Below are 15,986 nucleotides of genomic sequence, written 5' to 3'. Positions count from 1 at the left end.
CTGTAGGTTACTCATGGATTCAGTCCACTGTTTTCCATAATCAGATTATATGAAAAAGGCTTGTGCAGTAGTGCTCTAACCAGCAGTTTCCTTTCATGGTGACTTCATAGGACTTTCATTGTATTTTGTCTAAAAGCCCATCTATCTCAGTATCATACTGAACCCTGTGACATCACCGTATCAACAACCTTTACTCATTTTTTCTGTAGAAATCGATCGGATCCCTTTCCTGCTCAGTCTATATGTTGCTCTGCCGCCAAGGTCAAGACATCTGTTTATATTGCTTTGTTTTTCATTTTAGCATGTGCTTCATTTTCTGCAGATAAGAGGAAAGAGCTGTGCTTTGACCACTTTGGCCAGGGAATGTGGTGAATTACCACTTGTAGCAGGTGTTCTCCTTGTCAGGAATAGGGAGGCCATGCTTGGTACACCATGCATGTCATCACCCAGCTCGGATAGACCCAAACACTCTCTCCCCATGGGCAGCCCCAGAGATTCTCCGAGTGTAAGCCTAGCGCTGCTCGCTGCCTTCTCTGTGGGAATGTGGCAGCATTCTAAACACTGATAATGGCAGTGGAGCATGGCAGTTGATTTTGATAGCATTGGATGTTGCTCTTGATAGCATTGGATGTTGCTCTTGATAGCATTGGATGTTGCTCTTGTTCAGGGTCTATGACTTCTTTTGAAATGTGACATTTTGAAAATGATGACAATCACATCTGCGTGAATAATCACACAGTAAATTACATTGAAATTATAAAATACCCTAAGTGATACTTGATATAAATACATCAACAAAGTCAAGTAATCTCTCACCACATCTCTGAAGTGATGCTTTGGAGTTTGCTCAGATTCAGAGTAACTTGAACACTACCTCAGATCCCACTGGCCCCAGACTAACATCCTAGCAAAGGGAGAAAATGTAGGGGTAAGAAAGTGGTGTCAGTTGAGCCATTTTTAAACATTTATTCAGCATCGCTATCAAGGGAAATACCGTGTTCTTTCAAACAATGATCTACATATATTTCAGGAGATTGTGTATCCATGGAAATAATCAGAATTCATGTAAAAATGTAATAATTTGTCAAAAACAAAGTGCTCTCTTGGCACAATTTACCCCGGGTATGGGGTAAGTTGAGCCACAGGACAGGGTAAAGTTAAGCCGCCTACACATTTCTGTACCAAATTAAATATTACCACTACCCTTATAAAACAATGTCTATTTTTATTTCCCAAACACAATTCAACCCAATCACAGTCGCTTTAAAATAATTTAAAGCATATTTTAAAACACAGGTTTAGCACCTAACATACACTTTGTACTTGTTAAAACACTTTAAACATAGGCCAGGCCTTGTTGTTATCTCATATCCCAGCGATAATGCCTTGCATTACGCCAGGGAAGAAAATACTTACATTTGCTCAACTGGCCATTGCCTCAATTTACCACAACGCAAACATTTTGACTATATTAGCCCACATAGCTACAAGGATGCACTTTTATGCTAGGTTTAGGACCTCATATTGAAGCTTATACAGACCTCAACTGACGTATGAAACCATCTTAAAAGTATCTAGTTAGAAGTTACATGATGCTTATATCTAAACCTAACACATTAAATAAATTTGACTTGGTGAAAATATTTTTGGAGGACCCAACTTGCTTACCACTTTTTCCATGTGGTTTCTTCCCTCACAGACTCCATTAAATGATGACCTCTTCCTAAACATTTGGTCAAATGACACATTTTGTGTCTGGTTTCCTAGAAAAAAGGGAGACTCAACTTACCTCTTTGGCTCAACTTACCCCCACTGTCACCTATCCCTTGTTATTTTGGTATGTCAATACATACTTTGGGATTTCAGATGCTAAACCAAGTGAAATGTAACTGCTCCCTCAGGTCTTCTTTCACTTGTTACATTCCTGTACCTCAAACAGTTAGTAAAAAATAAAAAAACATCCTACTAAGCCCTTATTCCTCTCCTTGTGACGCATATCCTCTCCTATTGCAACCAATATCTCATACAGTTACATGACCTACATTTCTCCAAGCCAATCCAACTGATAGTGAGGTTATGGTAACACAAACTGTGTTCACAAAGTTCAACACAAGTCGGCCTAATATCAGACATATCCCCTGAGTGTGTTGGGCTGTGCTGCTCTTAACAGGGCAATTCTGTAAGATGGTCCCAGCAAGGCATGTCCACTCAACACTGACAGTCAGGGGAAATCAAGATGGGGGTTCTGCCACCTACATTAAAACCAGAGGGGCAAGACAAATCAGAATATTTTCTTTTTCTCAAGGCAATGCAGAATGAATGGATGCAGCTTGCTCATGCAACAGTATAACAAACGCAGACGCTCACCTAGGTGCCAGATGGTATCTCCTTCTGTTTGGACATGTTCATCTTGGTCTGTTATGTTCTGTGAAAAATATAAAATATGATTAATTATGAATGATATATGATTATGAAAAACAGTTATTCAAAAACATTAAAAAAAACATTACGTTTTAGTCAGCTGGTTGAAAGTCATTCAACCAACAACAGAATCAAATTAGGTTGCTACTGCTTTGTTGTTGGCTGGTTGGAATAAACCTCAATGGCACTACGCCCTGGCCCAGGCAGCAACCTGCAGCTAGTGGCCTGTCTGTAGCCTACCATGTGCCTGTGCTCTAGGACCTCTGCTCTGGGGTCTGTAGTGTTGAGGAGAGGGACAATGCTGTCCTGATGGGGATCTGGTCTGGGGTCTGTAGTGTTGAGGAGAGGGACCATGCTGTCCTGATGGGGATCTGGTCTGGGGTCTGTAGTGTTGAGGAGAGGGACCATGCTGTCCTGATGGGGATCTGGTCTGGGGTCTGTAGTGTTGAGGAGAGAGACCATGCTGTCCTGATGGGGATCTGGTCTGGGGTCTGTAGTGTTGAGGAGAGGGACCATGCTGTCCCGATGGGGCTCCTCTTTGCCTCCACTGCTCGCTGTGATCCACATGCTTCCCTGAGGAAAACACCACACAAAATATTTAAATGCTCTTTTAATTATGAGTTTCAGAGACTTGGTATAAATATTTCGCTGTGGAGACGAAACATTAAGAATCACTCCAAACACAAACCATACAATTCTGTGCTCGCAAAGCGCCACCACCATCTCCCCACAACCCTTGGGTAATGATTACTGGTTGAGTCTAAGACATAAATTGAAGACATACCTTTGTGTACACTGAATAAAAGGAGTAAAAAACTTTTTTTGCAGCATATGGGATCTATAAACTCAGGACAATACTTGTATGAAAGACAGAGACTTAAAATGAACATTGGCAAGGAGACAATAAAAAATAAAAAAAGCCAGTTCTTAAACATCGGCCTCACACACACGCATGGTCGTGGTGGCTCTGTTTTTGTCTTGTTTTTACTTAGCCACTCTAATGATTAGAGGGGCCTCATTATGTTATTAGGGTCAGAATGTTTGTTTCACCTCAGAGGAACTCAATATTCTGGGACCATAACAATTTTTTACTGAAAACCATTGTAGGGTTTATTGTTGGGCTGTGACGATACCAATATCTCAATATTTTTTCCATGGCAAAAATGAAAACACGAAGCAGACGAAAGTCTTTGTTCCGTTTAAAAACCTGCTGTATGTCAAATATTGTGCGCTATAGCTTGGAAAATAAATACACGTGACTGGATGACAACATAACGATGTCTGTTTCCAACATTAGGCCTGTTTTCCTAAATAATTTAAATCAGCTTCGTGTTTTGTTTCCTTGCTACGATCCTAAAGAGTATCGACATCCTGCTATCGTCCTGGCCCTAGTAAGCATGACAGTTTTGGACAAGTTCCCACTCCCATCTATACTTCAACACTTATTTTGAGTTGTTAGATTTTGTTTACAGAACTAGTCGCTTATTCCAAACTTAAGCCCCCTTTCCACACTCAATATCTCATAGTATTTGTGGCCCACAGAAATAGGGTGTCATACATTAATTCAAATACTGTGTTTGGACAAAGAGCAGACATTACAAGTAAAATCATAGCAGCCCAAGCAAAACCAACCAAAGCTAAACAAAATGTAGTTCATATTTCACGTGTTGTTCAATGTCAAGAGAACAAACAGATGGAGAACATTTTTCGTCCGGGTTCTTTTCATCTCCAAAGAGAACCACAGTACGCTGGATGCCAGATGAGCAGTGGGGGTTGAGGACTTTAACAGGCTGGTCCTGGGATGTTATAATTTGGTTGTCTTGTTATGTTACCTAATATAGATCACATCCTATAAAAAGAAACCCAGAATTATTCTTGTTATGACAAAGCATCTTGAGGAGCCAAAATGATCTTCCACTGGAACTTTGCCAATGGACTGAGGCCCAGATGGATCTTATTATAGACTGTAGAGACTACTGGGTAATGTTCCCCCACAAGGGGCACCAACAGTCCTACATGGTAGAGTACACATTCTCTCAACTATAATTCTTTCCTTTTATTCAGAACATATGGATAATAATGATAGGCTGACTCTCCGAGCGTGGCAAAGAGTAGCAATGTCTTTGCCTCAGTAATCAACCAACATTGCAGCATAACTTTGAGGAAGATCCATGTTGCCATGGATTTTTTTTAAACATTAGCCTAAACAAATAGAATAAGCATATAAAAATGTTTTGTAGATAAAGTATATTGAACAGTGATTACCCACTAACTGGGCAGAATGACCTATTAATGTGGCATTATTAGCACGAATGGACTTCGTTGATGTAAATATGTGTGCATTGTTCACCGACACTCGAACCTCAACATGTTTCATTAGTAAAATGAATGGGTCTCTCACCGGGATGTGTTATCCGTGGTCTGGACTGGATGCTCTGGCCACGCCTGCTGCAGATTCCCAAGACCAGCTCTCTCAGAAAACGAAACAGGGATACCCAGGATGCCTAAACAAGAGGATGAGCCAAGTTCAGTTCAGAAAAACAGTTCCCCGCTGAGTGTACACACAAGGTAGGGTTTCCCCTACATGATTTTGACTTCTATTGGTTTCAAAGACAACTTTGGAGCCACAATGTCTGGAAGTTGCTTTTGGGGCCTCATCTAAGGATAGTCACCACAGACATAGTAGCTAATAGCTATAAATCAAACCTACCACCAGTTATAGTAGCTCATATCTACACTAAACAAAAATATAAAACGCAACATGTAAATTGTTGATCCCATGTTTCATGAGCTGAAAGAAAATATCACAGAAATGTTCCATAAAGCTTATTTCTCAAATTTTGTGCACAAATTTGTTTATATCCCTGTTAGTGAGCATTTCTCCTTTGCCAAGATAATCCATCCACCTGACAGATGTGGCATATCAAGAAGCTGGTCAAACAGCATGATCATTACACAGGTGCACCTTGTACTGGGGACAATAAAAGGTCACTCTAAAATGTGCACAACAATGCCACAGATGTCTCAAGTTTTGAGGGAGCGTGCAATTGGCATACTGACTGCAGGAATGTCCACCACAGCTGTTGCCAGATAATTTAATGTTAATTTCTCTACCATAACCCGCCTCCAACGTTGTTTTAGAGAATTTGGCAGTATGTCCAACCGGCCTCACAACCGCAGACCACGTGTAACCACGCCAACCCAGGACCTCCACATCTGGATTATTTACCTGCAGGATCATCTGAGACCAGCCACCTGGACAGCTGATGAAACTCTGGGTTTGCACAAACGAAGAATTTCTGCACAAACTGTCAGAAACCGTCTCAGGGAAGCTCATCTGCGTGCTCGTGGTCCTCACCTGGGTATTGACCTGAGCGCAGTTTGGAGTAGTAACCGACTTCAGTGGGCAAATGCATACCATCGATGGCCACTGGCACGTTGGAGAAGTGTGCGCTTCACGGAAGAATCCTGGTTTCAACTGTACCAGGCAGATAGCGTGTATGGTGTCATTTGGTTGAGCGGTTTGCTTATGTCAACATTGTGAACAGAGTGTCCCATGGTGGCGGTGGGGTTATGGTGTGGGCAAGCATAAGTTACAGACCACGAACACAATTCCATTTTATCCATGTCAATTTGAATGCACAGAGATACCGTGACAAGCTCCTGAGGCCCATTGTCGTGCCATTCATCCGCAGCCATCACCTCATGTTTCAGCATTATAATGCACGGTCCCATGTCACAAGGATCTGTACACAATTCCTAGAAGCTGAAAATGTCCCAGTTCTTCCATGGCCTGCATCCTCAGACACGTCACTCATTGAGCATGTTTAAAATGCTCTGAATCGACAGCATGTTCCAGTTCCTGCCAATATCCAGCAACTTCGCACAGCCATTGAAGAGGAGTGGGACAACATTCCACAGGCCACAATCAACAGCCTGATCAACTCTATGCTAAGAAGATGTGTGGTCACACCAGATACTGACTGGTTTTCTGATTCACACTCCTACCTTTATTTCAAGGTATCTGTGAGCAACAGATGCATATCTGTAATCCCAGTCACGTGAAATCCATATATTAGGGCCTAATGAATTTATTTAAATAGACTGATTTCTGTTATGAATTTTATGAATAAATGACTAAATGATGTATACATTTAACTCATTTAACTATAACTAATTGAATTCTACCCTGTTTTTCTATATTGATGAATAATGTTAGTTCATAAGAAAGAGATTATGTAGCATGTAGGGGGGGGAGAAAGGAATGTCTGTGTGTGTCTAAAGAAAACTAAGTGGATCATTAACCTATGTTTGAGACCAGCTATAAGTCTGTAGAGATAAGGGAAGACAGCAAGAGCCACTCTAGGTTTTCCGTATCCGGGGGGGGGGGCTGGAACTGTCAGCTAAAGGGTAATAAACTGTGGTGAGATTTCAGGAGATAATCAAGATAATAGTGTGTAAATGTATGTGCATTAGTGTGTTGGAATGAACTTTTGGTCAGCTTTGTCCTAGTTGGAGAAGAGGCGGGACCTTTTCTTAGCTATGACGCTGTGTGTAATATATAATGTGATGTACATGGTTTTTGGAGGGGAGATCTCTCGAGAATAAACGCTATTGATTCATTTGGACACGGGTCTATGTCCATTTTATGCAAATAAGGATCTTACAAATTCTTAGAAATGGACAGAGTGTTTGCTTTGTATAATTAAATTGGTTAATGAACATATAGGAAACAAATTCCTTCATCAATTTCCTTATATGAACTGTAACTCATTAAAATCTTTGAAATTGTTGCATGTTACATTTATATTTTGGTTCAGTGTATAATCAATCCTACCACCACTACCACCACTGTTACAGTAGCTAATATCTATAATCAATCCTACCACAACTGTTACAGTAGCTAATATCTATAATCAATCCTACCACCACTGTTACAGAAGCTAATATCTATAATCAATCCTACCACCACTGTTACAGTAGCTAATATCTATAATCAATCCTACCACCACTGTTACAGTAGCTAATATCTATAATCAATCCTACCACCACTGTTTCAGTAGCTAATATCTATAATCAAGCCTACCACCACTGTTACAGTAGCTAATATCTATAATCAATCCTACCACCACTGTTACAGTAGCTTATAGCTATAATTATTCCTACCGCCGTTACAGTAGCTAATATCTATAATCCATCCTACTACCACTGTGTACACTGACTCACATTGCCCTCCAGCAGCTCCTCCTGTGGCCTCCCTGAGTGAGCCAGCAGGTACTTTGAGTGGAAGAGCAGGCCGTCAAAGGTGTTCCAGGGCATCAGCTGTTCCATGGGGAAGGGGCATCCGCAAGCACTGTTGGCGGCCACCAGGTGGGTCAGCCCTCGGACAAACAGAGAGCCCAGCTGAACCGCCCGGGGCTCCACATGAGAGACCTGCAGATTGAAATCGAATCAATAGAGCTCATATGATTCTCTATTCTACATGACAGACAACCAAATGTTTCTATGGGAGTGTTCTGTAATGTATCGTCCTAACTGTATGGCATGACAACAATAGAAGAGTATGCTATAGCACATACTTTATGGAGCCAGGCCAGTTACAGTAAATACACTCTGCCCCAGAGAGTTGATCTGCACAGAGAGGAGAGGCAGGGGTAGCAGCATGACAAGAGCAGTAGCTAGCTAGCCAACAGGCAGATGTTACCTGTACAATTCTCTACATATTAACTAGGACAGGAACGCTAAAAGGTTTAATTTGGCTCTGTACTCCAGCATTTTGGATTTGTGATCAAATGTTTTATATGAGGTGACAGTACATAATGTCACCTTTTATTTGAGGGTATTTTCATACATATCTGTTTTACTGTTTAGACATGAAAGCACTTTATGTATCTAGTCCCCCCATTTGAAGGTATCATAAGTATTTGGACAAATGCACTTATAGTGTATTAAATTTTGTCAAAAGTAGTATAGTATAGTATTTGGTCCCATATTCCTAGCACACAATGACTACATCAAGCGTGTGACTACACAAACTTGTTGGATGCCTTTGCGGTTTGTTTTGGTTGTGTTTCAGATTATGTTGTGCCCAGTAGAAATTAATAGTAAATAATGTATGGTGTCATTTTGGAGTCACTTTTATTGTAAATAATAATAGGATATGTTTCTAAACATTTCTACATTTATGTGGATACTACCATGATTGCAGAAAATTATGAATGAATCTTGAATAATGAATTGTGACAGAGGCCTAAATAAGCATAACCCCCAGAAAATGCTAACAACCCCTGTTTTGGTAATAGAGGTTAGCATGTTTTGGGGGCATGATCTTTGTGCATCTGTAATTTTACATAAAGTGCTTTAATTTCTAAATGGTAAAACAGATATTAAAATACCCTCAAATAAAAACTGACATTCTGTATTGTCACCTCATATGAAACATTTGATCTCAAATCCTAAATGCTGGAGTATAGAGACAAATTAAGTTTCAGCTTCACTGTCCAAATAAATACGTAGGGGAGTGTATTTACCCTCAGGTCTCACCTGGTCCCTCCCATAGGAGATAAGAGGGCTGATTAGGCCCTGCCAACACATCAGCCCAGAGACCTGCCTGCCGCCTGCTCCCCATTCAAACACATCAGCCCAGAGACCTGCCTGCTGCCTGCTCCCCATTCAAACACATCAGCCCAGAGACCTGCCTGCTGCCTGCTCCCCATTCAAACACATCAGCCCAGAGACCTGCCTGCCGCCTGCTCCCCATTCAAACACATCAGCCCAGAGACCTGCCTGCCGCCTGCTCCCCATTCAAACACATCAGCCCAGAGACCTGCCTGCCGCCTGCTCCCCATTCAAACACATCAGCCCAGGGACCTGCCTGCCGCCTGCTCTCCATTCAAACACATCAGCCCAGAGACCTGCCTGCCGCCTGCTCCCCATTCAAACACATCAGCCCAGAGACCTGCCTGCCGCCTGCTCTCCATTCAAACACAGCTTCAGCTAAAGCAAACTAAGAGAGAAGAGAGATCAAGCTAAAAAGGCTGTGGTCAGCAGCCTGTGCCTTCCAGGTACACTGCCCCTAAACAAAGCACTCATCCCATATCTAAACACACATACAGGCAAGCAAGGGAAGCTACTACTTTGGGGCTTGTTTAAAACAGAGTATAGGCCTAAACTGGCCAATTTGACACGTAGTAATTTGACAATGTGTGGCTACACTTGTCCTGTTTATTGGTTGAAAGTGGCAGTTAAGTAGGAAACACATACTTGTGTGTGGGATCCCTGGCCAATTAGAAAACCAGTTACAATGTGTCTTTTTCTCTAAATGCTGAAGTAAGAATACTAATCTCCAGCCATGGATCCACCCTCAGTGAAGAGGGTAAAAGTTGGGAAGAGCCATGTCTTTAAGTAGATGGGTGCAGCTGTCCTCACAGCAACTTCCCCAAAGCATAAACATTCAAATCTCCTCCAACCAGACGCCTGAGACAGTCGACACTCCTGGGGGCACCCCTCTGTGTTTAGGACAACCGTCTCCTGTCCATTACACAAGAGAGGATCTTACCAGTGTATAATTGAAACAGCACCGCACATCCCATTCTGCTGTACAAGCTTAGACAAACAAGTGTCTCATGACCAGGGTTGCAAAATTCCGGGAACTTTCAATAAGTTCCCTGGTTTTCCCGAAATCCCGGTTGGAGGATTCCCGGAATACAGAGGGAATAAGCAGGAAATCTGGAATCCTCCAACCAGGATTTCTGGAAAACCAAGGAATTTATTGAACGTTCCTGGAATTTCACAACCCTACTCATGACACTAGTATAAACTAGGAATGGTCTAATTTGGAGCCCTTGCTGTTGAATAAATGGGTTTATCGGTGTGAGTGTGGTTGAGGGCTGAATGCTGGCTCCCAGCAGCTCCCTAATGCAGTGGCATCCCCTGATCCCCAGCCCTAGGCTGAATGGACATTCCCCCAGTATGAGAAAGCACTGCAGGGGGAGAGAGATTAGAGAGAGAGGAGAGAGATAGACTCTCCAGGGGCATCAGGCTGCTCCTGGAAAGTCTCCTGCCATCTGTCTCCCCCTCCTCCTCTCACTGACCCTCCCCACCCCTGGCCTTCTGAGATTTCAGGCAGATGTGACATACTTCCCGATGGGATGCAACAATGGTGTGGGGCAACAGGTGCGCGTGGAGCCCTGGAGTAGGAAAGGCAGACAAGCTTACACACACTCTGATCTGTCCAGCAGCAGGCTGTCCCCACCCCGCTCGGCACGTGTGCCTCTCTCGCTCCCTCCTCCAGTCCACCCATTCAACACCTGCTAATGTACACTTACTAAATAGAAATCTCCCCAACACAAACAATCACCCCATATAGTCTGGGATCTAGTGTTACACAAGCTGGAGTTTACTGAAGCTGTTATATATACCAACACACACAAAATCCTTACAATGTTCAATGATCACAAGAGAAAGAATGGAGAGTTACACATGATAGTGTCCACAGTGAGTCGATTTCTATTAATATCAGAGTAACAGTAACAATCCTGATTTGACAAGACCAGAGAAACTGACTGATTCTAGCTTTAAGGAGGATGCTATGGAGGCACTGTAAATCAGGAGGTGGCTTCCTGAATGTCTCCCACTAAGCTTTAATTTGTCATTGCTATCATCCATTATCTCTACTGTAAGGAGCCACTATCAACCCGGGCCCAGGAAAACCGCCGCCCGCTCTGGGCTGCTGGGGCAGAAATAGCAGGCATAGTAAGGTTTAAATTAGGGTGGGGAGCTGCAAATAGCTGCTGTGGTCAGTGTCAGGGACAGCTTGGAGTCCGTCGCCAAAGCATCGCTCTCAGGTTCAGGCCACAATTAGAGCAGTTTGGGCAGGAATGTCGCAATGCAACCCAAAATTACACCCCCACCCCCAGCAGTTTCTCCTGCTGCATCTTCTTGCATATTGAGAGAGTCAACCGAGTTTCTTCTGTGGGACTTGCTGTATCGTGGAAAAACATCTTCTTGAATATGCAATTCTCCCAGCCCCATTCTCTTGTTGTTGTCCTGGATGCGGTTAGGGATGTATTTGTTTGAATGTGTCTACACAGTTGTCATTTAAGTGAGTGAATAATGCCTGCCGGTGTGGAGACAAACATTCACAAGACCTAGGGTGGGTCAAATAAAATCAGTGCTCCCTACCTGCTATTGTCTCTCAGTCTGTTGTCAGTAATTTGCTATAAGCCAATCATCCTCCATCCGACCTTCAACACACACTCTGAGGCCTTTGTCAGGCCATTATTTTAAGTGGTTGTTTATTTGCAAACACCTCAATGACTGGGTAGGAGCCATATGATCATGGGCTATACACTATACACTCTCCAATCTTATTAGCAAGTTGTCCTCACATGCAAAATTAGAAGACTTGGATGAGTAGTATAAAGATGCAGAGCATATACTGGAAAGACTTCTATGCCTTCCGAAAAGCTTTCCAACTATCTTCAGTTTTTCGAAAATAGAAGGGTCCCACTTTAAAACAAACAACTTTAAAAGCTAAATGAAGTCTTCACAAACTCTTAATAAGGCCTACATAGATACTACACAAATAATTTATAAGCAAATGTATAACTATATAAGTAACAGGTCTTTATATCTGACACTTTCAGAAATGTGATATAACCCTTTTATAAAGCATCTATAAAGACCTTAAATGGTTTGTCTGAAACAGCCAGAGGACACTAGCATATCTCACTCACCCTTGTGTGAAGCAGTTCTGTGTAGGATTTGTACCTGACACAGATAGCTTGGCTGAGATATGCATCTATGTCTTCCAATGAGAGGTGGCCCACCTAAAAACAAGCATGAGAAGTGTTCTAGTCTGAGGGTAATGGAAACACAGTCTTGTATACAAAACAAACATCCAAGAATGAGAAATCACTGAGAAAACATGAAAAAGGCATTATGCATAGAGCACCCTAAGTGCAGCAGTAGACATAACTATTGTTCCTTATCAGACGCTGATAGCTTCATTGTCTAGAGAGAACCACAGAGAAAAAGTTTCAATCAGAGCATCGGGGGGGGTAAATTATCTATGTGATAATGTCAGTTCTCTTTTCATAACAAAGGTCAATAGTATGAGCTAGAGCAACGGCAACATTGTAAAACCCCAGAGGGGAGACTGGTTCATGTAAACTAACACTCTACTGAGACGAGAGACTGAAGTACAGGCATTTGTAAAGACAGACGAAAAAAAACACTTCACACTAAAACATTGTATTTTCCCCACCTGCATGGCAATGTAGGTCACAAGGCACAGCACAGCCATCAAAGAGCCATCCAGACGATCATGCTCCACTGAGAATTCATCCAACTCAAATACAGCCAAGAAGGTGGAGATGCGGAGGCATTTTGTTTCGGAGTCCTTCCCAAACCATAAACGCTTCAAATCTGGTTTTCCAACATGGCAAGGAAAATATTATTTCAAAGTGAGATAAATCTATCTACAGCACTTTGCATTAATATTCAATCAAATTCTTATTCCACATGAGTGGTTAAATTAATGTTAAGAATTCACAACATACCAGAGTGGTTCAGGGGCAAGGGAGAGACTACTTTGGGGTCCTTTAGTGGGTTTCCAGGAAAAACAAACCATTCCCTCACGGTTGGGGCCCGTCCACCACTGTCTGAGAAAAGATTCATGATAAATGGCAACCTGCTTCATTGAGTTTGTGCCTGGTAGTAAAACTGACAACAAATAAGAATGCAATGTCGTAATAACCATGTAATATTGTAATAACCACGTAATATACAATACCTGGATTTGTGGGTAACAGAATGCCGTAGATGCGTTCTCGGCAAGGTTGATACACAATTGCCTGTGGAGTGAGCTCAGCATCCTCCCTGTCTTCAAGTGTATTACTGCATTCCACCACACCATCATACAGTACATTGTATACCATAAAACACTCTGCTCGCATGTGCTTTTCTTTGGCTGCCTGTAAAACAGGATTCAAAACTAACATCATATTGTTTGGGCTTTTTATGTTATTATCTCTTTAAAACTGCAACAATGTATGTCTGTTTCTTCTATTGAATTACCTGGAGGATGTCAGGACTCAAGTAGCTCTTCATCAGACACACAGGGCTACGAGGAGAGGTATCACTAATGTCCCATAGCGGCTGTTGACCAGGAAGTAGATAGTACTGTACTCCTTTCTCCAGAACCTCTCTATCTGTTAGAGGCAGACAGCTAACACCATGGGCTCCCTCTCTGGACAGCTTGTTGCTACTGATGAAATCTGCTACAGCATAAATCTTCTCCCCTTGAGGTGGAGACTGTGGATGTTTCCTCCTGTAAGCTGCCAAGACATCGCTACGCAGCCGCTGCATCCGCTGCTCTGGCACCACGTCATTACCAAGGAGACACGCGAGCAGAGGGAGCTCACTCTTCTGCAGCTGGAGGGCGTGGCACAGTTTGTCTGTGGAAAACAGCACGGTGGTCATGGTGTCTAGCCTTAGCTGAGCCACAGACAGATAGGGGACTGAGTCATAGATGATGAAGTCTGTGTCCTGCCCCAGGATGCCCATACAGTTGTGACGGAGGGCAAAGCTGGCGATCTCATAGTCGGCCTCGCGAACAGAGCACCAGGTCTCCTGGCCCAGAGACTTGAGGGCAAAGCGAGAGAAGGTGGCCAGCCCTGAGGGGAGGCAGAACAGCTCCCGGCCAGGCTGTTGACCATGATACTTTAAATAGTGGAACACCCTCGCAACCTCCTCGTTGACCTTCAGTCGCCGATTCACCCACTCCACACGTTTTTCTTCTTCCACTACCCCGTCGAAGAAAAACACAAGTCGGATACCTGCAGTCATGAATGCACCCACAAACTCCTTCAGGCAATGCATATACTCTTTCCACTGACCACCATACACCCAGGCTTGACAGCTGTACCAGTGCCTCAGACAGGCCATGCCATCCACCACCAGTGTAGGAAGAGTGGTGCTACTGCCCTGTTGGTGGCTGTTGACATGCTGCCTTGCCATCTCCCTGAAGTCCACCATCACACAGGTTTCTGGACAACATTTCTCCATAAAATACTGCAAGCCTTTTACACCCATTCCTGATACAAAGACAAACAAATTAGATAAATACGTTTTAAATAGTGTGCTGAGCTATTCCGAAAGGAGCAATATTTTACACAAGTTCATACCAGTCAATGTATATCATTCAAGTGAATTAATGACTGACTAAATGGGTAATGCTCACAGAATATTCAGGGAAATAATTTTCACAACAATTGAAACAGTTTCAAAGGTGCACGCTCACTTTGCGCGCGCTTAGATGTGCCTCACTGTCCATGCATTTCAGTCTGCAGGACTTGCATGTAACAGTTGCTACCTAGCAAGCTAAACAACCCCTGGGCCTGGCAAGCAACTACGGGTTTGCACTGTATCTGCATTCAATGCATTGCAGTCTGCGTAACTGTGTGTACGTGATGCACCAAATAGCATTCCTTAATGTGGTCTTACTTACTTCGGCGTTAAGATAACGTGGCAGCATGAGTGCTAGCTAGTCTTCAGCAGATAGGATCACTTCCTGTTTTGAACTGGACGCGTAGTTGCGTCAGCACGTAAGAGCCAAAAACACACGTGCGCGCAGGGATACCTTTTGTTTAACTTTTGCACAGTTTTTAAATTTTATTTTTTATTTTTATTTAACCTTTATTTAACTAGGCTATTCAGTTAAGAACAAATTCTTATTTACAATGACGGCCTACACCGGCCAAACCCGGACAACGCTGGGCCAATTGAGCGCCTCCCTATGGGACTCCCAATCACGGCCGGTCGTGATACAGCCTGGATGTAGACTGTAACGTTCTGCAACAAGGTAACTTGGGTCTGCAACATTTGTTTCGGTTTTTGAAACATCACCACAGTAGCCGTTAGGGATCTTGCAACATAAAGCTTTAATCTGTTTAATAAGAAGTAGGCCTAGGTTATGATTCAGGCCTAGCTTAAATGTTGTCCCTCTTCATACCCTAATAATTGTTGACCCTTTTGAAATAAAGTTGAGGAAAGTGTTTAATCAATAGTGAAGTTGGTTAACTAGGCATAATATTGAATTGATGTTAGGCCTACTGCTGTTGAGGAGAAATAGATCATCCAGGAGTTATATTACTGCGCACACAAAGCTCTATCTTCTATTGTGGCAGTGTCTTGAAAAGTGTGAATGGGTAAGAGCATATGCGGGCTGTCACCACAGGTGCTTACATCTGTTCATCTCTGGGCAGATGCTCCAGGGACATGGGGAGCCATTCTAAAGGGGCACCGCCCCGTTAAATCCACCATTCAGTGGGATGGCGTTGTGTCGTAATTCAGATTGCCTTGCTACAGAATTGGGGTGAGGGGCTCATAACAACGGTCTGATGGTATTTTATCACTGGAGCTCATCCTGTGGGTGAAATAGCGAGGGTGGTTGGTTTTATGGGGGTAGGGATGCAATTGGCTAAAAACAAAAAAGACTGCGGCAAAGTAACAACAATATTTCCTGCTAATTTATTAGGCCTATTTTAGCCTACCTTAGGCTA

The 15,986-nt window shown here is 42.9% G+C and overlaps 1 protein-coding gene across 2 annotated transcripts; it reads right to left on the bottom strand.

Moving 5' to 3' along the window:
• Nucleotides 1–950: 950 nt before the first annotated feature.
• Nucleotides 951–15,016, bottom strand: fam120b (family with sequence similarity 120 member B). Of its 2 annotated transcripts, XM_071409498.1 has the most exons (11): nt 14,933–15,016; nt 13,501–14,519; nt 13,217–13,397; nt 12,984–13,085; nt 12,689–12,849; nt 12,159–12,251; nt 7,648–7,854; nt 4,823–4,925; nt 2,662–2,994; nt 2,368–2,425; nt 951–2,252 (listed from the first exon to the last, which is right to left on the bottom strand). In XM_071409498.1, exons 2-10 carry the CDS (start codon nt 14,515–14,517, stop codon nt 2,406–2,408), a joined length of 2,217 nt encoding a protein of 738 aa, XP_071265599.1. In that variant the 5' UTR covers nt 14,518–14,519; nt 14,933–15,016; the 3' UTR covers nt 951–2,252; nt 2,368–2,405. The 2 variants fall into 2 exon arrangements, with proteins under 2 accessions (XP_071265599.1, XP_071265600.1); XM_071409499.1 differs by lacking the exons at nt 951–2,252; nt 2,368–2,425; nt 2,662–2,994 and adding an exon at nt 3,506–4,270.
• Nucleotides 15,017–15,986: the final 970 nt, after the last annotated feature.

Source organism: Salvelinus alpinus, chromosome 7 (assembly GCF_045679555.1).
Source record: "Salvelinus alpinus chromosome 7, SLU_Salpinus.1, whole genome shotgun sequence".
NCBI classification, from domain to species: domain Eukaryota; kingdom Metazoa; phylum Chordata; class Actinopteri; order Salmoniformes; family Salmonidae; genus Salvelinus; species Salvelinus alpinus.
This window is presented reverse-complemented; position numbering and strand designations above follow the sequence as displayed.

Bases quoted from the DNA above. Each gene is read 5' to 3' on its own strand.
- fam120b (XM_071409498.1), bottom strand. From the start codon at position 14,517: ATGGGTGTAAAAGGCTTGCAGTATTTTATGGAGAAATGTTGTCCAGAA. The intron at 2,995-4,822 runs GTGAGAGACCCA...TGTTTTCCTCAG, and splicing joins ACCACGGATAACACATCCCG to GGAAGCATGTGGATCACAGC. The intron at 2,426-2,661 runs GTAGGCTACAGA...TATTTTTCACAG, and splicing joins TCCTAGAGCACAGGCACATG to AACATAACAGACCAAGATGA.